Raw genomic sequence first — 26,321 nt, 5'->3', positions numbered from 1 at the left:
GAGAGAGGGGAAATCACTGTCCTTTACCTGGGAATAATAGATGGGCGTTCCAGGCTGCAGAGAAGCTGGGCAGGCTGGCCTGACCCTTGACACATTACACGGGGGAGCATTCAGCCAGGGAGTGACAGTGGAAAGATGACAACAGCCCATTACTCAGGCATGGGCTGCACCCCACGAATTATCTGACTACTCTTTTATTTTTTCTTCTGTACTTTTACATTAAATTTTCTTATTTTGATGCAAACATTACAGGGAAAAACATAAAAGCTGCCTCACCATTCCCAGCACTCCCTCCCAAAGTGTGAGTTTTCTGTGCCATTTCTGTATATTTACATGTTACTCGTGGGTTCTTGAGAGAGGGCAGAAACAGAAATTGAGATGGGAAAGTACTAAATTATTTTCCTAGCACTTCTTTTTTTTAAATTTAACAATTTTGCTTAGAAGCCTTTTTTATTTACCTCATTCTGATATGGCTTACCAGGAGTTATTTAACCACTCCCCCATTGATGGACAAGTAAGTTTCCACTTTTTGAGGTGAGGAAAATGCTACAATGAGCATCATTATACATACATCCTTGTGTGTTTGTCTTTCCTTGGAACAAATTCTCAAAATTCAATACTAAGTTAAAGGATATTTCATTTTCAAATTATCTTAGACATTACAAAATTCCTTTCAAAAAGACTTTATCAAATTACTATCCCGTCAAAAATGTCTGAGAATGCCCATTTCTCTTGCTTTCCCCAATATTAGATATTAGCAGTCATTTTATTTTATTACTTTTTATTGACATATAGTTGATTTATAATATATTGAATTAGTTTCAGGTGTACAGCAAGTGATTCAATTTTTTTTATAGATTATATTCCATTATGGATTATTACCAGGTACTGAATATAATTCCCTGTGCTAAACAATATATCCTTGTTGCTTATCTATTTTATGTATAGTACTGTGTATCTGTTAATCCCATACTCTTAATTTGTCCCTCCTCCCCAGTAGTCATTTTAAATTAAGAATCTTATGATGTTTATTGACCATTTGTATTTCTTCTATTAATTTCTTATTAATACCCTTTACCCATTTTTGTACTGGGTTCTTTGTCTTTTATTTTCATAATACATTTTACTTAACCCAACATATCCAAAAATTATCATTTCAATATGTAAGCAACATAAAATTATTAGTGAGATATTTTACATTCTTTTTTTACATGATGTCTTTGGAATCCACTTAGAGCATATCTCAATTTGGACACTAAGCTTTCATCAGAAATACTTGGTCTATATTGAGATTTCATGAATACATTTGAAGAAGTAGAATCACATACCCACATTTTTCCAAATATCCTGTGGTAGGCAGAATAATGTCTCCCCAAAGATGTGAATGTTATGTGGCAAGGAGGATTTAAGCTTGAAGATGGAATCAAGGTTGCTAATCAGCTGACCTTAACATAAAAATGTATCCTGGGTTACCCATGTGGATCCAGGGTAATCACAAGGGTCTTTTATAGTGGAAAAGGAGACAGGAGAGGAGGTCAGAGTCTGAGAGCAATTTCAAGATATATTGCTGCTCGGAAGATGGAGGAGGGGGCCAAGAGGCAAAGGATGCAGGCACCCCCCGGAAGCTGTAAAAAGCAGGGAAACAGATCCTCCCCTGGAGCCTCCAGAAGGTTGTAGCCTGGTAAGACCCATTTCAGACTTCTGACCTCCAGAACTGTAAAAAAATAAGTTTTTGTTGTTTTAAGCCACTAAATTTGTGGTGCTCTGTTAGGAAACTAATACATGTACTTAAAACTTTTCCAATAACTGAATCAAGTGTCAGTGTTTCATAACAGCTTTACTGAGGTATAATTATCATCAATAAACTCCACATATTTAACATGTACAATTTGATAAATACATGTGTACGCCTGTGCAACCATAACCACAATCAAGATGTGTCTGTTACCCCCCAAAGTTCCCTTGTATCCTTTTGTAATCCCTCCTCCATCTTCTGCCCCTCCTGACCCCTGACCCCAGGCAATCACCAATGTGTTTAGTATGCATTTTCTGGAATTCTATGTAAACAGAGTAATACAGAACATACTCTGGTTTCTTTTACTTAGTATAATGGTTTAGAGATTCACCCATGTTGTAGCATGCATTTGTATTCATTCTTATTGCTGAATAGTATCCCATTGTATGGCTGTGCCACAGTTTGTTTATCCATTCACTTGTTGATAGCCATTTGGGTTGTGTCCAGTTTGGGGATATTAAAAATGAAGTTCAAATCTCTGTATGTACATATGCTTTCATTTCTCTTAGGTAAATACCTAGAAGAGGAATGGCTGGATCAAATCCTAGGTCTATTTTAACAGTTTGAGAGACTGCTAAACTGTTTTCTAAATTGTTTGTACCATTTTACATTCCTACCAGCAGTGTATGAGAGTTCTAGGTCCTCCATACTCACACCAACACTTGCTATGGTCAGTCTTAAATCGTATCTATTCTAGTAGATATGTAGTGATGCCACACTGTGGTTTTAATTTGCACTCCCCTAATGACTGATGATGTGGAGGGTCTTTCCATGAGCTTATTTGCCATTCCTACATCTATCTAGATTACAGATATAATAAAGTATCTGTTCAAATCTTTTGCCTATTTTTTTAAATTGGGTTGTTTGTTTCCTTATTATTATATTTTGAGAGTGCTTTGTATATTTAGGGTACAAGTCCTTTACCAGATATATGATTTTCAGATATTTTCTTCCAGTGTATAACTCATATTTTCTCTTAATCATATCTTTCAAAGAGCAGGGTTTTTTTTATTTAAATAGGTCAAATTATTAATTAATTGTGCTTCTGATGTTGTATTTAAGAAGTCTTTGCCTAACCAAAGTCGTAAAGGTTTTCTACCAGAAGTTTTATCATCTTATGATTTTACTTTTAGGTATATGATTTATTTTGAGTATATTTTTATATGTGATGTCAGGCATGGATCAAAGTTCATTTTTTTACAAAAGAATATAAAATTGTTCCACCACCATTTACTGAAAATACCATCCTGCTATCCGTACTCCACTGAACTGCCTTTGAACCTTTGTCAAAAATCCATTTGTTTGGGCTTCCCTGGTGGCGCAGTGGTTGGGAGTCCACCTGCTGATGCAGGGGACACGGGTTCGTGCCCTGGTCCGGGAAGATCCCACATGCTGCGGGGCGGCTGGGTCCGTGATACATGGCCGCTGGGCCTGCGCGTCTGGAGCCTGTGCTCCACAATGGGAGAGGCCACAGCAGTAAGAGGCCCGCGTACCATGAAAAAAAAAAAAAATCCATTTGTTTGTTTGTTTGTTTCTGAACCTTCTATTCTGTTTTATTAACTTTTTTGTCTATCTTAATGCCAATATTACAATGTTTTGATTACTGTAGCTTTATAGTAAGTCCTGAAATCCATAAGTATTAGATCTCCAACTTTGTTATTCTGTTTCAAAGTTGTCTGACTGTTGTAGGTCCTTTATATTTCTATATGAATTTTAGAATCAGCTGGTCATGTTCTATAAAACACTACTGGGATTCTGATTGGGATTGCTTTGAATCTTTAGGCCAATTTGGAGAGAATTGACATCTTAACAATAGTAAGTCCTCTGGCCAGTGAACACAGTATATCTCTTCATTTGGTTATATCTTCTTTCAATTCTCCCAGCAATGATTTATAGTTCTCAGTGCACAGATCTTGAAGATCTTTCATCATATTTATCCCCAAGTATTTCATATTTTGGGGTGCGAGTAAAATGGTTTTGATTTTCAATTTCCAATTGTTCATTGCTAATAGAGATACTACTTAATTTTGTGCACTTGTCTTGTATCCTGAAACCTTGCCAAAATCATTTATTAATTCTAGTAGCTTTTTTTTTTGTAAAGTTTCAGCAGATTTTCTACATAGACAATTATGTTGTTTGTGGAAACACTTTCACTTCTTCCTTTCCAATTTGGACAAATTTTATTTCTTTTCCTCACCTTATAACAACAGCTAGGACTCGTACACTATTTAATAGAAATAATAAGAATAAACATCATTGTCTTGATCTTGGTCTTAGGGGAAAAGCTTTTAGCATGATATTAGCTTTTCGTTTTTCAGAGATACCCTTTGTCAGGTTGAGGAAGTTCTCTTTTATTCTAGTTTGTTGAGAATTTTTATCAGGAATGGATGTTGAATTTTGTCAAATGCTTTTTTTTTTTTTTACATCTATCGAGATGATCTTTTCTCTTTTCTAGTTTATAAATATGGTTAATTACATTGATTGATTTTGGTTTGTTAAACCAACTTTGCGTACTTGGGATAAACCGCAGTTGGTTATTATTTTCCTTTCTATATATTGTTGAATTTGATTTGCTAAAATTTTGTTGAGAATTTTTGTTCCTGAGCGATATTGGTTTACAGTGTCCTTTTCTTATAATGTCTTCGGCTGTTCTATATCACAGTAATGTTGGCCTCATAAAATGCACTGGAAACCATGCCTTTTTTTCAGTTTTCAAAAAGAATTTGTGTAGTATTGGTGTTATTTCTTCCTTAAATATTTGGTAGAATTCACCAGTGAAATCATCTGAGTTTGGAGTTTTCCTTGTGGGAAGGTTTTTAGCTACAAATTCCATTTCTTTTTATTTATATTTATTTTTGCTGTGTTGGGTCTTCGTTTCTGTGCCAGGGCTTTCTCCAGTTGTGGCAAGTGGGGGCCACTCTTCATCGCGGTGCGTGGGCCTCTCACTGTCACGGCCTCTCTTCTTGCGGAGCACAGGCTCCAGATGCGCAGGCTCAGTAGTTGTGGCTCACGGGCCCAGTTGCTCCGTGGCATGTGGGATCCTCCCAGACCAGGGCTTGAACCCGTGTCCCCTGCATTAGCAGGCAGATTCTCAACAACAGTGCCACCAGGGAAGCCCCCAAATTCCATTTCTTTACTAGATATAGGGCTATTTAACTATTTCTTCTTGACTGAGCTTCAGTAGTTTGTGTCTTCTTTTATCCACTTCATCTAAATTTCCAAATTTATTAACATAATGTTTTTCTTAACATTACCTTATCTTTTTAATATCTGAAGAATCTGTAGTGAGGTCACCTCTCTAATTCCAGATATTGACAATTTATCTTCTCTCTTTTTCCTGATTAGTCTTGCTAGAGACTTATCAATTTTGTTGATCTTCTCAAAGAACTAGCTTTTAGTTTCATTGGCTTTATTTTTTTTTTATTTTTCATTTTATTTATAGCCACTCTGATCTTTATTTTTTCATTTTTTTACATTGGGTTTAATTTGCTCTTCTTGGTCTCATTTCTTAAGGTAGAAGCTGAGGTCATTGATTGAAGCCTTTCTTCTTTTGTGATATCAACATTTAGTGCTATAATTTACCCCCTAACTACTCCTCTAGAGGCATGTAACACAATTTTATATGTTGTGTTTTCATTTTTATCCAGTTCAAAGCACTTTCTAATTTTCCTTTTTGATGTTCTTCTTTGATGTATGGGTTATTTAGAAATGCATTAATTGGTTTCCAAATGTTTGGGGATTTTCCAGAAATTTTTCTGTTATTGATTTCTAACTTAATTCCATTGTGGTCAGAGAACATATGTTGTATTTGAACTTTTTTCCATTTTTTAAGACTTGTTTATGGCCATCTTAGTAAAAGTTTCATGGACATTTGAAAACACGTGTATTCTACTGTTGAGGAAGGCAGCAATTAGGTCAAATTGGTTGATAGTGTTTTTTCAGGTCATTTATATCCTTACTGATCTTTTTGTCTACTTGTTTTCTCAATTATTGATAAATAGATAATGAACTTTTTTTTACTTTAATCGTCTACTTCCTATTGCTCCATTAGTCTTCATTCCTTTCCTTTTTTGTCTAATATCATTTTCCTTCTGCCTAATTGTCCTTAACAATTCTTGCAGTATGAGTCTGCTGATGTTGCATTATTTCCTGTTTGTTTTGTGTATCTTAAAAGGTCTTTACTTAGCCTTTATTTTTGAGGGATACTTTTACTGGATTCAGAATGCGAGGTTGACAGATTTTCCTTTCAGTACCATTAAAGATGTTGTTCCACTGATTTCTTAACTTACATTGTTTCTGATAAGAAATTTGCTGTCATCCTCACATTTGCTCCTCTGTACATATTGTATCATTCACCTCTGGCTGCTTTTAAGAGTTTCTTTTCATGACTGGGTTTGAGCCATTTGATTATGCCTTCATATACTTACTTTTCTTTATGTTTCTTATGCTTGGGACTCATTGCACTTCTTGGATCTGTGGGTTTATACTGTCCATAAATTTGGAAAAGTTTCAGCTATAATTTCTTCACAAATATTTTTCAGTTCCCCCCTCCTTGTCCAGAGACTCGAATTATATGTAAATTACACTGCTTGAAGTTATCCCACATCTCACTGATGCTCTGTTCATTCTTTTTACTTCTCTTTTCTCTTTGTTTCATTTTGAGTAGTTTCTATGGCTATATTTTCAAGTTCTCTAGTCTTTTCATCTGCAACATTGAATCTGCTGTTAATCCCACTCATTGTATTTTTTATTTGCACATTGTACTTTTCATCTCTAGAATGTAGATTTGAGACTTTTTTTTACATCCGCCATCGAGGGAGTCACCATATCCTCTGGCCTCAGTCAGATTTTCAGATGTCTGTAGTTCGACCCAACATCTTGACTATCATTTCATAAAAGACCCCAAGCTAGAAACACCCAGCTAAGCCATTCCAAATTTCCCGGTCTACAGAAACCCTGTAAGAGAATAAAGGTTTATTGTTGTTTTTACCTACCAAGATTTAGGGTAATTTGTTATGTCGCAATAGATAACTAAGACATTCAGAATCTGACATAGGAAGCTTTCTGAATTCTGAGCATCTTCACCAGTCCCTGAAGGTTGTACCACATCCTAGGTGCCCCATTGCTGGGTTTAGACAAATGAGAGGGAGCAAGGCTAATCACTGGGCTGCTTCCCCTCCACTTGCAGTGCTCCTGGAGTTTGTATTTATTACGCTGTAGAAATGATGGATTTTGAATAAACCATCTAAGCTGACACTAATATAAGAAATATACTCTCTCCCAAAGTTGCTCTCCGAGAGAAGGAGTTTCTGGAACTTTTGTCTGGGGCCTCCACTGGCTACCCACAGATCCTCTCAAGCTGGTACATTCACAAGGGTTGGGGAAGGAGCTATGGTGAGCCAGCAGCAGGCCTGGAGTGGAGCTCAGTTACACACAGACAGAATAGCACATCCTTTGACCGTTACTCCCTTACACCAGTGGACTTGCACTGGTGTGAAGTTGGAGATGAATGAAGTCATTGGCAGCCTCTCAGGACAAACTTGGATATGCAGGCTGAGTAAGTAGCAAAACAGAGCAAATGCACATAAGCTCAAATGCAGGGGGAGGGGGAGAGGGGACTAACCTTTGTGGGAAGCTGTCGTGTGACTGGAGTTTGCACGATCTCTTTCTGCACCCAGCTGCCCATCTGCGCAGTTGTAGGTGCAAATGGTGTGTCTGGTCCCTTCCCAGGCCCAGCAGGAAGGAAACCAGCCACCCCCTCCAAAGTGCTAACACTCACTTTGGGCTCCTCAGGAAAATCCTGGACCCCTCTAGTCCAGGGCACGATCTGAGTGGCTGGAGGTACTCCTTGTCCTTCGGAACTGCATGTGCCCAAGGCACAGCAGCTCAACCAAAACCTGGCTCTCCAAGGCCAGCAGGAAAATATCAGATCATTTTAACCCTCACAGCAGCCTCATGAGGTAGATACTGTTATTATCCTTATTTTACACTTGAGGAAACTGATGTGCTGAATAAGCTTATGGAAAAGGCACCTTCCTTTGGCTACTTACTCTAAGTGCCCCTAGAGAGTGGTTGTCAACGTGTATCCCCGGGGGCCAGCAGCATCAGAAACCTGGTTAGAAATGCAGATTCTCCTTTTTCGTTTCTCTTTTTTTTTTTTTTTTTTTTTTCCCGGCCACATTGCACCGCTTGTGGGATCTTAGTTCCCCAACCAGGGATTGAACCCCGGGCCACGACAGTGAAAGTGCCAAGTCCTAACCACTGGACCAGCAGAGAAATCCCCAGATTCTCCTTCTTTCTCCAGACCTATAGAGTCAGAAACCCCAGGGGTAGTTCTATTAGTGCTATGCTTACCAGCCAGTTGCTAAACATTTCCACTATTAGAAATTAAATCATACAGACCTACAATTAAATAAATTATATTAAAAACAAAGGTAATTAATGGATAAACAACAAGGTCCTACTGTATAGCACAGGGAACTATATTCAATATCTTGTCATAAACCATAATGGAAAATAATATGAAAAAGAATATGTATATAAACACACACATATATATATAACTGAATCACTTTACTGAACACCTGAAACTAACACAATGTTGTAAATCAACTATACTTCAATAAAATACATTAAAAAAATAAAGATAATCAGTCCTCAAAATGTATCACCCCCTAATTGTTTGATTTCATTTACTCCTATCTGTGCTCTAGAGCCTGTTGACCCCTATGGTATCCATGTGGCAGGAATACTGCGGTGCATTTCTTCCCAGTGCCACATTCAATGACGACATGAAATCAGCCATGGAGGGTATTGGAGGGTTGGCAAACACTGCAAATCAGCTTGCCTTATTTTTTTGGAGAACCTGTTGTTAAACACTTACTGCAAGGCCACCAAACTTGGTACTCTGTGTTTTAACAAGCCCTGGGGTGACTCTCATGCCCTCTCAAGGTTGAGACCTAGCCCGAGGGTCTCAGCTGGATGCTTCGTACTGACTCCTACGTGTCTTTCATCACAGTCTTAACAAATGACATACCGGAAACGGGAAAGCAGACTCCCTCTGCTCTCCTGCCCCTTCCTCTCCCCTCCCCTTTTCTTCCCCCCTCCCAGCCCTCCACCCCCAAGTGCCTAAGCAAAATGCTGGGATCAAAGCCATGCTCTTAACCCGTGGGAAGCAGGACGGATCTGGGTGACCAAAAGCCAGTTCTGAGGGCCCCTTGCAGTAATGGGGGCCACACTGGGATTCTTCTGAGTGAGTGATGAGCAATGGGTCCCAAAGGCACAGCCTGGCTCTCCAGGGCAGCTTCTTGCGCACAAAGTCAGCCGGCAGCTGCTGTCACAAATATAGGAGGGAAAGTGCTCCATCATCAGACACCCCCAGAGCGCACATCCCAGCTTGCCCTTGCCAGCAGTGGGACAAGGAGGCTGGTTGCTTCACCTCTCCGACCTCCATCTGCTTGTCCAAGACGATAGGAATAGTAGTACTCACCCCTGTGGGGCCTCTAGAAAGATTAAATCCAATAGTTTAGACAAAGAGCCAGGAATATAGTACAAGCTCTGTAAACAGGGGTTATTACTGCTTTTCCATTTAGCTGGAGTAGAAAGTAATGTCAATGTCAATATTGTTACTCCCATTTTACAGATGACAGATACTGAGGCATAGAGGGAAAAAACCAAAGTGCTCAGAAGTACTCAGAGACAGTTACTGAAACAGCAGACACCAGAGACCCTTCCCGTTAGCCGGTGATGGATCTCATCCACATCCTGTAATGAACACGTTTCCCCATCCTGGAGTTGCAGCCCTGATTTATTCCCACTAGCCCTAGGCTCCCTAGAAAGAAACCGTTAGTTCAGTTACAGCGATTACCATCTGGTTCCCTGGTTTATTGCTATAATTTCTCTAAAGCAAGCATCCGTAGGTAAAGACGCCGTTCTGCCTTTACGGTGCTTAAATGAGAAAAGGCATCTCCATGTGTCCGTGCAGCACAAGACTCCAGCAGCCACATGGAGCCTCCAGTCACCTTGAAAGCCAGGAATTGCCTGGAAAAGATGGGAGTGGAAAGAAGAGCGCTCCATGAGTACACATGGGGTTGGGGACTGGAGGCAACCATGTGGATACAGCAGGTGACCGCGCCAGTCACCTGGGCAAATGCAGATGCAGGGATGCTGTTCCCCCACCCAGTGTGGAGCCCTGACACACAGTAATAGCTGGGGTTTATTTAGCAAATAAACAGCTTTCACTATGCCAGGTACTGCTCTGAGGGCTTCCCAAGTACTAATTCACTTAATGCTCACAACAGCCCTGAAAAGGACTATTGTTATTCCTATTTCACAGATAAGGAAATTGGGAAGTTGCACAGAGAGGTTAAATACTTTGCCTGAGGTCACACAGCCAGTAAGTAGGTGAGCCAGGATTTGAACCCAGGCAGTTAGACTGTAGGTATGGTACCTTCTTCGTGGTAGCTGACTCCCACGTAACAGGTAAAGAAATGAAATCTCACCCAGCCAGGAGGGGGCAAAACTGGGCTCACACAGATCTGTGCATCCTTTCCGCCATGTTATCGCCTGGACAGTTACGTACAAGAAACCTTCCTCTCCCTGACTCTCCTGCCCCAGAAAGCCTGCAAATGGGCACATATCCCCCCCTTCCCCGCCCCCGCCCCAATAATGGAGCCTTCCTCCCTGCTCCTGACTTGGGCTTACCGTGCCTTAACCAGGAGAGTGACAACCCTGGGCAGTCCTCTGTGGGCAGAGCTCCTCCAAGGGTGTCAGAATGTAGTGTCGGCCCACTCGAGCAGGGACCCCATGCAAGGCCTCATCTGTGCTCGGTCCCTGCCATGGAGAGGAGGCCTGTGCTCCTCCCGGCACCCAGCCTGCCCATCCAGGTCCTGGAGGGCTGGGACTCTGACCCGTGGCTCCACCCTCTGCTCCCCAGAGCCCTGACCACAGAAGCCCTTTCCCAGCCATCTCATGCTCTCGTGTTTGTGTTTGTCTCTCTATTTAGGGCTTTATTTCTCTACAAGGGACCCGGGTGACTGAACTTCTTCCTGGCCCTGAGGACCCGGGAAAGCACCTCTTTGAGATCAGCCCAGGTAGGCTTGAGCACCCTTCAGTTCTTTGCTGGGGCTGGCCCTGGTGGCCCCAATGGCAGTGTCACTGCACCTCTGGCCTGGGAAGGGCCACCTCCGCAACACTCCTCTCTGTGAGAACGCCAGCGCTGTCTCCAAGCACAATTTGGAAATTTGGGCCAAATCTAGAGGATATTACACATTTGGGGGGAATTTAGAAAATCCAGTCAATTATCTAGGTAATTAGCTTCTGGTGAGAGGAAAGTGTGGATTTTTAAGTTCAAAATAAAACAAGGGAGGTAACCAATCCATGGGGACACCTTAGAGTGAAGGTCCAAACACAATATCTGGGTCACATGCAAATAAGTCCAGGGAAAACCACTAGCACAGGTTCAGAGCATTAAAATAAGCTCTGTCATGAATCCCAGAACAAACCATTGCAATGTGGTGGGAGGAAGGGGAGTAATTTAACTCAAAAGAACCGCCATCATGTTAGCAGTTACAAAGCAGGTTTTTAAAGTTCCCAGCTTTAAAATGTGATTTTTTTGAACTAAGTAAGTGTGTCTTGCAAATGAGTCAGTTTACAGAGGGGCTGGCTGGTGAGGTAGTATTTTACTAAGCTTGGCCTCCCCCTGATGCAGAGCCTCAGGCAAGGATCTGAGCAGTTCATCCTGAGGTGATCCCCAAAAAGCACGAGAAAGGGAGCAGGAAGGGAGAGCCAGCAGGGTGAGCTGGTGCCACTGTGGGTGCCCGGGGCTCAGTTCCAATGAACCGACTCAGAGGTGTCTCACCCAAGGAGTGAGGAGGCTGGGGGTTTACCCACCAAGTCCCACCGGCCATTAACTGAGAGCTGCTCCCTGGGAGGCTGACTCTGGCATTTCTGGCCCGCCCTGCGCTTGGCCAAGCTCCCTGCCTTCAGAGAAAGCCTTCAGGCAGAGTCGCAGGTGCTTGAGGAAAGAGGCTGCCAGTGTGGATGGGAACAGTGAGTTCCCAGGGGTCTGGGCAGAGCACCGAGAGCAGAGGCTACAGGCAGCTAGTCATCACACCCTATCATGTGCCAATCGAATTTAGACTTCCTTCTGGGAAGTGGTGGCTGTGGATCGAGTGTGCTAGGGCCTGTGGGGTCTGTGAGCCAGTAAGTTTACAGTCTCAGAGAGGCAGAGCCACACAACCCCTCTGACAAAGTGACCTGGCTATGGGCTGTGCACCAGGGGATGCATCAGCCCAGGCTCAGGCCAGCAAGCTATGGCCCACTGGGAGCAGGACTGAGCGAATCCAAGCCTGGGGCAGGGTGTGCCCACCTTTGCTCTGTCCATACTGGGAACTCCAGGAGGTACAGGCTGCAGGTGAAGTGCAGGGAGACCCTCCCAACTGCCTGCCGCATAGGCAGAATTCAAGTACCTGGTTTCATTTGGGTATTTCATCTACTGCAAGAATCTTGTTGCTGAAAGGACACATTAGAAGGTGGCAACAGAGGGATCCCAGGGTATGGAGTGGAAAATAGAGGCTTGGTTGATTATGGAACAGGAGTAAAGGTTTCTGCCAAGAAGGTAGAGAAGAAATGAAGGAGGGGAGTGAGGTAGGCAGGGCCCTGCCATGTAGGGGAGGGGGAGCTGGACACATGGAAGGAAGGCTTGGGGAGGGGCCGGGGGCCTGGGCCTGGGAGTTGGGGAGGGCTGAGGTGAGGCCAGAGCCACAAGGTGGAGGTCAGCACGCACCACCATGAAGTCAGAAAGGCACTGGACGTGTGCCCCCAGGGACCGGATGGGAATGGTCACCAGTGCGCATGCTCTTTATCTGGGTCAGAGCTATTTACAAGAATTTCTTTGACTCTGTGGGGAAGACCCATTTGCCACATAAGGGAACATATTCACAGGTTCCAGGGCTTAGGACGTGGGCATCTTTGTGGGGCCATTATTCTGCTACCACAGTACTCAAAACATCCCTCTAAGGTAAGGGGTACTTCCATGCCTATTTTATAAAAAAGGACATCGGGGGTTAGAAACGATTGGTGACTTGCCCAAGGACACACAGCTGGATGGCAGTAGGGTCAGGGCTTCTACCTGGGCAGTCTGACTTCCAAAGCCACACACTTATGCTGCCCTTCAACACAGGTACCTGGTACAGGTCTGGCATTTTTCCTACGTGGGCCCGAGAGGTCTCAGGACACGGTTATAGAAGGAAAGGCTCCTCACACCCCTTTTTCCCAAGCACAGCAGTGGTCGAAGCACCAAATGTATGCAGGTTCCAAGCGCCGCCCTCTTGCCTTTGGATGTGCAGCTGCTCCTGAAAGCCGGGGGTGGGGGTGGAGGGTAGCTGTGAGACCACTCAGGGAAAGCAGGTCAGGTGGTAGGCAGTGCAGAGCCCCAGGCAGCCTTTGGGAAGCGCTGAAAAGAAAGACTTAGTCGCTTCCGCTTCCGTTGGATGCATCTTTCTGGCCCCGGAAAGCCGAGCTGCAGTGCACGTCTGCCACACCCAATACCTCAGAGGGAGGGAAACTTGACAACTCTTGGACATGTGATAGAAACCCAAGAATGATAATGCATGACATCAGTTACATGAATTTTAAGTCATAGCTCTATTCATGCTCTTTAACAGTATAAAAAAAAATCACAATTTTTCATCAAGATAGAATTTAAAATATGAGGAAAATTATACTGTGAGTGCCATCTAGTGGAGAGATGCGCCAATTTCATGACAGGCCTCACGTGTCCTCCAGCCAGCCCCCCAGCCATCTCAGTCAGCCAGGCCACACCTCTGATTCTTGATGGGCTCCGACCACCACTAAATAGTGGGGCTGCGGCTTGAGCCAGTTCTAGCCCCAGATCCCTACATCCACCAATAGTCTGAGTCTGGTTCCTGGGTCAGGCCGGAAGGAGCCAGGCCCCAGAAAGGGCTGGGATTCGAGGATGCTCGGTCTTCTTCCCACTCGGGCCTCTTCTCTAGCCTGGCAGTTGCTTGGCAAACCCCACCCCTCCAGCCCTGTGAAAGCTGTCTGCCCCTTGCAGACTTGATCCTCTTGGCCTCCCAGACCATCACTGCTTGGCACTGCAGGCATCTGGGCACAGGCAAGCTTAGGCCTTCCTCCGAACCTACAAGGATGGGGGAAGGGGTGGAGAGGCCTGCTTTGGCGCTCTGGACAGAAGTTGCTAAACCCACAACTTGTGCTTATGTTTGGTGAGTCGAGTTAGGTGATCCCTAGAAGTCGTTTCGCTAACATCCTTATTCCGGTATTACCTTGATGCTACCACAGGGAGGCAAGCCCACTGACTACAGGCATTCAGATGGGAGCCCAAATCGTGCTGGCAAGTGACTGCTGGTCTATCACGGCTTCTCCACTGCTGGGCATGTCTTTCCAGAGTGCCCGATGGCAGGTGGCAGAAGCCAGCTCTGACAAATGCAGACAAAGGGGGAAATGACCAGAGGCTGTGGGGCCACACAGAATCAGCCCATGCGAAGCTGGAGCGATGCGTGTGGAAGGAGCAGGCGGCGGGGCTGCTCAGGGCCCCCGGAGCCAGGAACAGAGAGTGGTAGGTGCTCTGAGCGGGGAAGGCCGAATTCCACAGGCTCTTCAGTCCCGGCTGCGTCGATGGCTCAGGGTCTGAGGTGGCTGTGTTTACGCCATGTGCCTGCCACTGGTGACACTGGCGTGGTGAGGAAAGGCCTGTCCACTCCAGTGCCTGGACAGACCCGCCCACAAAGGCTCACACAGTAGGCACAAGGACCCCCCAGAGGAACTCAGGTGCTTCCAGGGAAGGGAGAGGAGGTGCCCTGCATCAGACACAGTCCATGGCTGTTTCTTTAGGGACCAAGTGTCCACGCTGACCGTGGCTCTTTCTGCAAATCCACACCGGGGTCCCAGGTCCGAGTGCCTTTCCCAGCAGCATTTCCTTCTGGAGTGCGAGGGCCCCAGTGTGCGGGGCTGAGGATGACCTGGGTGAAACACGAAGGCCGCCCGGAATCTCAGAGCAGGTAAGTGCTGTCTTCTGGAGCAGGAGGACACGGAGGGTGTCACGGTGGCTCTGACATCTGGGCCCAGTTCCCATCGCAGAGCGCCTGTCTGCTTTGTGCCCCACAGACCACATTTCTCAAGATAAAGTGCTGGAGGCTCTGGTGGGGAAACTGCCCAGTTCAGAGGTCTGGCAGGTGCCCTGCTCTCCCACAGAGCCCCCTGCTGCCTCCTTCTACTACGTTGCTTGGGATCCCCACCCACTCCCCGGACACCAGGTGGGCATCTTGCGGGCAATAGGCCTGGGCAGGGATGGCTTTGAGGCCTTGGGTTTTCAGCTCCACCCAGGCATTGGTACGAGCAAAGCGAGCAATGGCACTCCATGGAAGTTGGGGAGACAGTGGAGTGTACCCAGGCTTGCCAGCGATGCTGCTGTTCCCTAGGGGCAGACATCTGCACACAGAAAGGAAGGTTCCAGGGGAGAGAGTGGGGAGGCCGAGTGCACGTGCCATGTCCCTGTTTGCGCCTGTTTTCTGCCTTCTTCCAGCAGGGCACGTGTGACCACACAGCAGCTAGCTCTGACCAGTGTTCCAGACTGTCCTCTCCAAAGTCAGGGAGGACTGGACAGAAGCCCGACCCTGCCACCCAGGGCCTGCTTGGTTTTAGACAAGTCACTCAATGTCCCCGTGCCTCTGTCTCATGACTTCTAATTTGGAGATAATAAAGCCAAGTGCCTTGGGTTTGGTGAGGTTGCAGGGGGAGCCTAGTGCCTGGCTCAGTGTAGATGCCAATATTTTTCTATTCTTCCCTCCTCTCTGCAGTCTGTCTGTTTATCATTATTATTAATAACAACAACACAGTTCCCGCTTAGCTATCACCTGTAAGTTATCAGTCCTAATACTGTGTGATGAGTGCCCCAATAGGGGTGTCCCCAGGGCTGAGAGCCCAGAGCAGAGGGTGAGGGTGGCTCGCCTGGGTGGTTAGGGAAGATTTCACCCAAGCTAAACCTTGACAGGGAAGTGAAAATGACCCAGCTGAGCAAACAAGAGAAGGTCATCCCCAAATGACGGGGGGATAGAGTACACAAAGACACAGAGGCCTGGGGAAGTATACTGTGGGGGACACTCGTGGTGTAGAGGACCAAGGAGGAAAGGGGGGCAGGGGCCAGGTCACGAAGGGCCTTGGATGCTGGACAAAGAGGCTTGGACTTTAGCCACTGCACTTCTTCAGCAGGCAGGAGGGATGGTTAAAATCAGAACTGTATGTTAGCAAAACCACTAATGTAATGATGGGGGGATTGCAAGGACCCGGCTGGAGATGAGGAGGTAAGCTGCCACTCCTCGTTACCACCGTCCATCCTCTGCCCGGACCCTCACCCCAGCCAATGTCCACAGAGGAGACCACCCTGCCCTGCCGAAGCGCTCACCGTCGGGGAGGCAACTCAGAAGCCAGGCCACTTAAAGCGGAGCTCTGATTCTTCCTGTGCAGTTCCAAGCTCATGCGCCAAGTTCTTAGCAAGGGGGCCCTGATCAGCATATGCTTTTGGGGTCTAAGTGGGTCCCAGACCCAGCTCAGTCTCTAACTTGCTGGGGAAACCAGATCAGATTTCCTTGGTTTCTCCAACTGCAGGATAAGAGGGCCTCCGAGGTGTCCACCTGCCCTAGTAGAATGGTGCCAGAAGAATGGCCTTCCATAAGCAAGCTTCCCCTGCGAGAGCGGGTTCCAGCAGTTTCTTACGGCTACGCTGGATCTTTGAAGCCTCTCTCGGGCATTGAGCTTACAGCTGCCTGTCCTTATCCGCCTGCAGCTTGAAGCAGATAGGAGAACTGCTGCCTGCTATCTGTGAGGCCTGACCTTGGAGCGAAGCCAGCACACACAGATTACTCTGTAGAAGCAGACTGATACGGTGCTCCTGACATCCCCAGAGCATCGCTCATCTCATCAGCCGCCTCCTGAGCAGGATGCCGATCTCAGCCTATCTCGGCACCTGGTACCAGCCAGCCGGCATATCAGCCTGACCCCGGGTGGCCCTGCTGAGTTTGCCTGCAGAGCGCCAGACGATGGGTAATGACTAGAAATGAAATTAGATGAGCAGTTCACAAGCGCTCCCCACCCCCGAGGGTGGGAGAATCAGCAAATACAAGAGTGGTTTCTGGAACTTCCCTGCTTTGTGGTCTGGCCCTACTGTCTTAGCCTCACTTTTCTTAACAAAACACAGGACCAGGTATGGGAAACTCCCACTGATGTCTCTGGAAATAGATGCCCTTGAAGAGGAGGTTGCAGTTCATTCCTTTTGGCCAAAATCATGTTGTAGAGCAGCCCCGTTCAATAGAAATATAAAGCAAGCCACGCTTGTAATGAAATTGACAATCCCCTTGCTCAGTTACACCAGCTGCATTTCAAGTTCTCAGCAGCCACATGTGTGTGGTGGAGCCGTACTGCACAGCACAGGCCTGGATGCAGAGGCGACTGGGTGCAATGCCTGACATAGAATAGGTGCTCAGCAGGTACTCCTAAAATGAAGGGGAGGGAGGAAGGAGGAGGAACAACTGGGGGAAAAGCCTAGGTTTTTTTTTTTTTTTTTTAATATAATAGTGTTTATTTTTACTTGTTGACAGTTTGCTTTATTTATTTATGGCTGTGTTGGGTCTTCGTTTCTGTGTGAGGGCTTTCTCTAGTTGTGGCAAGCGGGGGCCACTCTTCATCGCGGTGCGCGGGCCTCTCACTATGGCGGCCTCTCTTGTTGCGGAGCACAGGCTCCAGGCGCGCAGGCTCAGTAATTGTGGCTCACGGGCCTAGTTGCCCCGCGGCATGTGGGATCCTCCCAGACCAGGGCTCGAACCCGTGTCCCCTGCATTGGCAGGCAGATTCTCAACCACTGCGCCACCAGGGAAGCCCAAAGCCTAGGTTTTGAAGTCAGACATCAAGATTCACAGTTTAGTCCCACCACTCACTAATGGCAAGAACTTGGGCCAATAACTTACATTCTCTGAGTCTCATTTTCATCATCTGATAATAGAAAGAAAACTACCTACTTGGCAAGAAGGCTGTGAACATCAAGTGAACTAAGATACGTGGACGTGCAGAGAGCACCCCTCCGCTCTCCACCAGCCCGTTCTCTCTCTCCCCTTCCTCCCTCCCTCCCTCTCTCCTCTCTCTCTCCCTCCCTCTCTCCCTTTCTTTCAACTCCTCTTTAATCTACCACATACAAGCAAACTTCAAATAAGATTTCAAATTTCTTTAGTTTATGGCTTTCAAAACAAACAAATCCCAGCTCTCCAGCAGTTGTTCTCAAGTTTTCCTGCGTATCAGAATCCCCTGGAGCACTTATCAAAACCTAGAATGCTGGGCTCATCCCCAAAGTTACTGATTCCAGGGTCTGGGATGGGGCCAGAGGACCTGCATTTCGAATGCGCTCCCAGGTGATGCTGCGCTGCTGGCCTGGGACCACACTTTGACAGATTGAAAGGGAGCTCATGGAAGAAAGGGGAAATTTTATATCTGATGCCTTTAATGGTGCTTTTCCCCTGCTTTTTGAAGACAGAGCGCTGCATTTTTATTTTGCACTGGGCCCCGCAAATTAGGTACTTGGTCCTGAGTACAGTGGAGGGGCAGCTACAGGAGCAAGGAGCCCAGAGGCTGTATTCATGGAGACATGAGTCTGGAATAAAGGAGGTGATGATCCCAGCACTGTGCTACGAGGGCCTTATGCAAACGAGGCTGAGCTGCTCCACTGTGGTAGGAAGAGGGCACCAAGGGGCTTGACGGCCTCACGAAGCACTGTGACATGGGAGCAGGTGTAGCTATTCTTTGTAGGGGCCTAGGGACAGACCAGGCACGGGGTTTTCTATTTGCTGTTTAAATGGCGCACTCCCTTGGGTGGAGAAGATACTCGTGGGATGAGAGGAGACCACTCACAGGCACCCAGGGTCCCCCGAGGTGCAGCGCACACTCCCACCAGCTGCGGGTCTCCCTCTCGGCAGCCACTGGACCGCGGCGCCGTGCACCTTCCTGGGTGAGGGAGTCCAACCAGGCATCTCCCTTTCCCGCAGCCCGATGCCCTACCCTGTGCACTGGTGCTGTCACCCAGGGCCAGGACTGTCACCACTGTGCTCCACCCTGAGACTGTGCTGGGTTGGTGGCCCTGACCCCAGCCCTCTGCCAGACTAGGGGAAGGGGGTGGCAGCAGTCACTGGGGGGAGGGGGAAGGGGGGCTGTTGGCCTGGGGCACCAGGAGACAGTGGGTGGCTCAGCATCCCTGGAAGCAGGAGGCTGCCAGGGGCAGGACCACCAGAGAATTGAGGTTCCAAGCCCTTGCACACGCTCCCCTGGCCCATCAGAATTCACTTACAAAACACAAATTTAAAGGCAAAATGGTTGACAACCTCAAGACAGCCACCAGAGAGCAGTGAATTCCTAACACAGGGTCCTTCTGAGTAGGGACCCTGTGCACCTGCCCTGGTTGCAGGCCCTTCAGCCCTGACTGTGGGCTACTGGACGTAAACGCAGGACCTGACTTTCTGTTCTCTTGCTCTAGACTCCAGCCTGGGAGCTCAGCCTAACACCCCTGTTGATCTCTTCTTGCAAATTCACTAGCCCTCAGAGCCTCCAGTCATAAATGAATTCAGTGCACATCTTATCAGTGTCTTTATCCTATTCATAAACTTGGCACCCAGAAGGAATGTGGCTTCTCCAGGGGCTGAGCGTGCTACACCCATCATAGCCCAGTCCTGTGTTCTTCCCGTCCATCCCTTGCCCTGGGCCCGAAGCCACTGCTGCCCTGTCCTCTCCCTTTGGGCCTGTTGATAGAGATGCTCCTGCATTTGCTGAAGTCTCCGCTTCTCCCACATCCTAATCCACTAAGGCAGAGGGGACTTTAAATGGAACTGCCGCCACCCCAGAGGGCATCAGGGAATGTTGCCTTGGGAGGCAGTGCCTGCATCCCTTGCAAATCAAGGCTGTGGTCCGTTAGGTGATTACACTGAAGCCACCTCGCTTGAATGAGGCCAATCAGAAATCGCCTTTAGCGGCCCACCCAGGGCTGCCCACCAGCAGGGCAGCCTGGCTTCCTGAGTGCGTAACACGGCCTTACCCCAGTGCGCTGGCTCAGCCTCACCTTGGCAAGTGTGACACTCTGCCTGACCCCCTGACCCACGGCCTCCTGATCAGCACAGTGAGGGCCACCTGCATGGCCTGCGGGGACTCCAGGAAGTGTCATGCCCTGGCTTGGGGAGGCGCGTGGATCCAGACTCCAGGCTTGCCACTGTCATCCTCGTCCCAGCCAGGTGACCCACCTTCTCCCGCCTCAGGGCTCCTCGTTCAGAGCCGCAACTGCTTCTGTGCACCTTTCATGCATGATTGAAAGTACTTCTTGGTTTTTGACCTTCTTCTCTTTTGGGGGCAGTTACGTTTCTCTCATCAGACTTAGGTCTCCTCAGGGGTGGGGTCCACGTCTGATTCACACCTGCAACTTCAGCCTGGTGCTCAGTGTCTGGCCCAGATGAGGAGCACGGGAGGAGACACGCACAGTTGTGCCAATGTCCTGGGGCATGAGAGAGCTTGGCTAGCTCTGAGCCATTCGCCGTGGGTTAGATCCCAAAGAGCCTTGGCATTTGGACAGTCTTATAGGCAACGAGGAGCCACTGAAGGTTCTTAAACAGGGGAAAGTTATGATCGTATTTAGCAACAATGAGAAGACCGGACTGGGGTGGGCGGTAACAAGGGAGACCCAAAACCAGTTGGGGGGGCTGCTTTAATAGAGCAGCAGGCACTGGGTACTGACAAGTTGGAACCAAGCTGTGGCTAGGAGGATGGGGGATGGCTGGGAGGCAGAAAGGCCAGACCTGGTGAGGGACAGGATGCTGGAGGTGGAGTCCAAAATGACCGCCAGGCTGCTGGGCAACTAAAAAAAGGACAGACAGGGAGAAGAAGTTTGGGAATGAAGATGACTGGGTCATTGTGAGGTCACGGAAGCCCAGGCTAGCAGCTGTGACAACCTGGATTCAGTTTTGCAGGGAGCAGGGCTTGTCAAGCCCTCAGTTCCACTCCGATGTTCCAGCCCTCCCCCACTGTAAGTGATGCTCTTTCTCTATTCAAGACAAAGATCAGTGATCTAGGAAGCCCTTCCAGACTCCACTCCCACATGCTCCCCACAAACCCCTCGCTACGATGAGTCTTTTTAATGATAGAGTTCAAAAACCACACCCAGAACTTACTAGCTACGTGACCTTGGTCAATTGCTAACTTCACTGTGCCTCAGTTTTCTCATATATAAAACGAGAATAATTAAGGTATACCTATACCTTGGGTATATCTATATCTTAGGTTAGGGATGGAGGTAAATGGGTTGGATGTGACTCTAAAGGGGGAGCAGAGGGAGACTTACTCTGATGATATAGTTAAATAACTTAATGGTGGTGATAGTTTCATGTAGCTACACATGTGATAAAACTGCATAGACCCCTCCCCTGCCTCATTACACACACACACACACACACACACACACATACCCCAGTCCATGTATAACTGGCAGAATCTGAATCAGCTTTGTGGATTGATCGTACAGGTCAGTTTCCTGGTTTTGATGCTGTGCTGTAGTTATATAAGATGCTAATATTGGGGGAGGCTGGGTGAAGAGTGCATGGGACCTCCCTGTACAATTCTTTGCAACTTCCAGTGAATCTAGAATTATTTCAAAAGAAAACTTTTTTTTAAGTACATACCCCATAGTGTTTTTGTGATATGATACACCTATATCTTAGGACAATACTGGCCTGTGTTAAGTATTCTATGCAGTTTAGCAAGTATTACAATAAGGTGTCTGCAAAACCTAGAAACAAAGGATCAATGTATCTTTAAAGAGTAGTTAGTAACCTTTTCAAATAATATACTCAGTATGTTTTTCTTCAACCTCCAAATACCTTTTCAGATAAAATGCCTCTAAACTTAAGGCAATGGGTCAAGTTATTTATATCAAAAAGTATAACAAATACAGTACTTTCTCAGAATTTTGTGACTTTCTGGCCATCCTGTGGTCTATTGATTGATTGATTGACCACTGGGCCCCTTGTTTCTTAGGGGTGTTTCACATGAAAAAACATTGAGAATATTATTTGAAAATTGGCAAATGCCCTGTTTAACAGCTTTTCCTGACTTTGCAAGACACCTGTGTGTGGCACTCCTGCAGCTATGGCGACTGTGCACGTGTCTGCCCACCTTCTGTATGGCTGCCCCTCACACGCCCCGACGCAGATCAGGTACAGGAACATGTTTGCTGACTGACGGAATGAAAGACCACTCACAGGGGAAACCTGCTAAAATTCCTTCAAGAGCAACTGGTCATGTTCCTGGGACAGCAATAGGAATAAATTCCCTATATTAACATTTTCCGCAGGACACAAGCAACATGAGATTCTTAAAGTCATCTGTTGAGTTTCTTTTTAGAAAGAGAAGTGGGAAGGGCACCCTACAGTGTATTGGTTCAGTCTTCCCAGGTGATTGCACCTTACACTCCTGTTGTAGAGATTTGGAAACTGAGGCACAGAGGGGTAACTTGTCCAAAGTCACATGACTAGTACAAGATGGAGACCGGGGTCCATCCAGGTGAGTCCCCGTCCAGGGTCCCATCTTAGGCTGCCAACAGGAGCCTAGGCGGGTGCTGGGCACCACAGCTCTGAGACACAGAGGGGCGCAGACAGAAATTCCTCAGCTAGAGAGAGATATGCATACCGGATGGGAAAGGGTGATGTGCAGGAGGAGGTATGCTCAGTGCCAGCTCAGAACAAAGATGTAGATAAAATTCTTTACGAGTGATCTCAGCTAGACTAAATCTCTAGATAAATTAGGATGTGGGGAGGAATGTGGCAGGGGATTAGTGGGTGGGGGGTTGAATGACCCAGGTCACCTCTGGGAAGCCAAGCCCAGGTACAGAGACTCCTCTGACGGAGAGCCTTTAGCTTAGGAACTTAGACACAAGGCTGTTCTTTAGTCTAGGTGCTTCATACACAGGTGTGGTCCATGGACCAGCTGCATCAGCATCACTGGGAGCTTGTTGGAAATGCAGATTCTCAGGCCCCACCCAGAACTACTGAAACAGAATCTGGGTTATAGCAATAAGCCCTGAGCGATTTGTGTGCATGTTAAATGCAAAGCCATGCTCCCAAGCGAAACAACATCAGTGCTACCCGATCCTGGACTATAAGCTTCTGAAGGAGGGTCTTTCATCTGTGCGTGCAGAAACTGGTGCTGTGCTCTTCAAGATGCTTGATAAATTAAACCTATGAAAGAGCAGCAACTCAAAAGGAGGAAGGGAGCTGAAAGTGATGGTAGAGAGAGGCAAACAGTGACAAGAAATTGAGTCTAGTTCCCAGGCTGCAAGCCAATCTGCAACCAGGGCTGATTGCCCATGGGCTGATTCTGGCCTGCAAGACATGTTTTGTTTGGCTTATGAAACATTTTTAAAAGCAAAAGGTTTTACCCATTGATAATGTAGATTTCTATAAGGGTGAATTTGGGCCTACTTTCTCCATATAAACAATTAACAGGATCTCAGTAACAGCTGCTCCTTTTGGACAGAGCTGAGTGTCCTCCAGTTGGCTAGAATCCCCACCTCTCCCTATTGCCCCCATCCCAGGCCCCTTCCTGCCCCTGGCACCTGCTTTCTCAGTTCAACTTACCTGTCTCATCTCTCTATAAGGGTTTGAGTCTGGGAGCTCTAGCGTAGGCAATTAAAAACTCAAAATCAAAGATGGCTAGAAAATGATACTTATTGTGTATCGGCCGAGTCATTTGACACCCCCATTTATTGGCCGAGTCATTTGACACCCCCATTTATTGGCCGAGTCATTTGACACCCCCATTCTTGTGCGGCTGTGGTTAAGGGCGAGGTGTTGAGTCACACTGTCTGAGATTCAGTTGTGGCTCAGCCTCTGCCCAGGTCTGGGGTCCTGAGTGAGTCGCATAACCCTTTAAACTTCAGTCTCTTCATCTGTAAAATGGACTCAATAAGAGCATCTCCATGTGGAGCATTAATCCCCAGGCCTGGAACATAGTTAGCAGAAGCTGATAAGTAAGATGTTAGTAATTGCAGTTGCCGGAGCAAAACAACACACATGAATGCAGGTATTTATTCTCTGCATTTCTAAAATATCAGCCTTAATTATCAATATTTTCCACCAAAAGGCTACAGAATACATAAAATTGTTAAATTCAGTGAAGCTAAATGTTTTATACATTTCAAATAGAAATTGCATACATATGAAAAGCATTAAGTGAAAACATAAACACTGAAAATATTACCCTCCTAATAAAATTATTAGCAGATGAAATTAATAAAATATTATTCAAAAATAACAAACCGGGTTTCCCTGGTGGCGCAGTGGTTGAGAGTCCGCCTGCCGATGCAGGGGACACGGGTTCGTGCCCCGGTCCGGGAAGATCCCACATGCCACGGAGCGGCTGGGCCCGTGAGCCATGGCTGCTGAGCCTGCGTGTCCGGAGCCTGTGCTCCGCAATGGGAGAGGCCGCGACAGTGAGAGGCCCGCGTACCACAAAAAACAAACAAACAAACAAAAACAAATCAAGCCCCATAAGACAAAGAAAAGTTTAATAATAATGAACACTTGAAATCACACTATTGGATGTTAGTTTTGAATCACGAGCACATTTTGGGGCCCCATTTTTCTAGTTGCTATAAAATTTTTGAGGATATTGTTCCAAACTAAATTTCAATCTAAGATTATCCTTTGAGTGCTTTACCTTCAAATAATCTTCTTTCTTATTCAGTATGCTAGAGGGTTTTTTTTAACTCCTTTTTGTGGTTAGCAGGGGCTACATCTTTTAATGAATCATGACCTCTAGTTTTATCTCCGAAAAAGCATTTCCAGTTTGTCTCATCTTCTGCAGCATCCTCCTGGGTAGGTGATCCCACGGGTCTGGTGGATGGGTTGCTGGGAGGAGTTGTGTTTGAAGGCCACCGGTTCGGAAAGTCTTTGAACCAGAATAAGGATTTATGTTGCAATAGAGGCACCTTGGTTCTCTTCCCCACTGTGGATTATGGAGGAATAGAAAACCACTTTCTAAACAACTTTTCCTTACTGGATCCAAACGTCTATTGAAGCATATCCCCAGGTGTAAATGATTCCAATTTTTAAAAAAATATATCACAAAAATACCTGGAGTTTGTTGTGTTTTAAAAGCACATTATTCTGGAATACCAGAATGTTAAAAACTGGGGCTACAATAACTAAAATAAAAACAAAACAAAACACCAGATTTGGAAGCTTTCCTCAAGGTCAGTGATGCTTCTCTGGGTTCTGAGGGCACAGCTGCCCCTGATGCTTTTCTTGCAGACTTGCATTGGAGGAAGCAGAGCTGAGGAGGCCGTGGCTGGGAAAAGATGGAGGTTGTTATTGTCCCCCCGAAATTCATGTCCACCGGCAGTCTCAGAATGTGACCTTATTTGGAAATAGGGTCTTTGCCGATAAAATTAGTTAAGATGACATCTGGCATAGGGTGGGCCCTAAATTAATGACTGGTGTCCTTATGAGAAGAAATTTGGACACACAGACACTCAAGGGAGAGGTCGTGTGAGGATGGAGGCAGAGATTGGAGTGATGCAGCTGCAAGCCAAGGAAGGCCGAGGATTCCCTGCAACGCCAGAACTAGTAAAGAGGCATGGACAGTCTTCCCTGGAGCCTTCAGAAGGAGCATGGCCCTGCCAACACCTCCATTTCAGACTTCTAGCCTCCAGAACTCTGAGAGAACAAATTTCTGTTGTTGTAAGCCACCCAGTTTGTGGTGATTGGTTACAGCAGCCCTAGCAAACTGGTACAGCCATGCAGTTAGTAGTGAAGCGGCCAGAGCAATGGGCCTTTGGCAGCAGAACTGACTTTCACTGGCCTGGAGAATCCACCTCACACTCTTAAGGCCCCAAACCTCAAAGACCTGGCTCACCTTCCTCCTCTCCTCCCTGGAAGGTCCCGCATCCTCTTAGCCCCTCCATCTGAGCAGCCTGCTACCCCAGCTATGGCCCGTCATTTGCGCCACCTGCTCCACCACCTGGTCACTTCCAAATGCTGCCTGTGGTCGAGTGGGAAGAACAGAGCCACAAGAGTCTGAGATCCTGGGAAGAACTGGCTTCTTCCTGGCTGTGTGCACGCCTTAGAAAGTCACCTCATCTCCTGAGCCTCACTGGATGGTGACAGTAATGACCCTGATGGGCCTCGGCAGGGATGCGGGATGCAGCGGTGCCTGGTACATCATAGCCACTCAGACACGTGAGGGGCCTCTCCCACCCACAGGCAGGAATGACGAGAATCCCAGCATCCAAGAGAGCCAGGCCTTTCCTGACCGGCTCTGGGGAAGAGCTGGAGCAGGTGAGGCCCAGAACACACCTGCCATGGGAGGAGCCTTCCTCTGGGAGGAAAGGCCTGGAGCTGGCAGAGGAGCGGCCGTCCTCATCAGACACACACACACACACACACACACACACACACACACACACACACAC

The 26,321-nt window shown here is 46.8% G+C and overlaps 1 protein-coding gene across 3 annotated transcripts in view; it reads left to right on the top strand.

The window, feature by feature from the left end:
* The window catches only part of ARHGAP22 (Rho GTPase activating protein 22), a 211,167-nt gene that overhangs the window by 87,127 nt on the left and 97,719 nt on the right, over nt 1-26,321 (top strand). For 2 of the 3 annotated variants that reach the window (XM_029201107.1, XM_029201105.1), the window contains exon 4: nt 10,800-10,887. In XM_029201107.1, the coding sequence (XP_029056940.1) occupies nt 10,800-10,887 (88 nt within the window). Of the gene's footprint in view, nt 1-10,799; nt 10,888-14,222; nt 14,728-26,321 lie in introns of those variants that run through there. The other variant, XM_029201106.1, reaches the window with a different exon arrangement.

This window comes from Monodon monoceros, unplaced genomic scaffold (assembly GCF_005190385.1).
Source record: "Monodon monoceros isolate NGI ecotype Baffin Bay Population unplaced genomic scaffold, NGI_Narwhal_1 Super_Scaffold_4, whole genome shotgun sequence".
Classification (NCBI taxonomy): domain Eukaryota; kingdom Metazoa; phylum Chordata; class Mammalia; order Artiodactyla; family Monodontidae; genus Monodon; species Monodon monoceros.
This window is presented reverse-complemented; position numbering and strand designations above follow the sequence as displayed.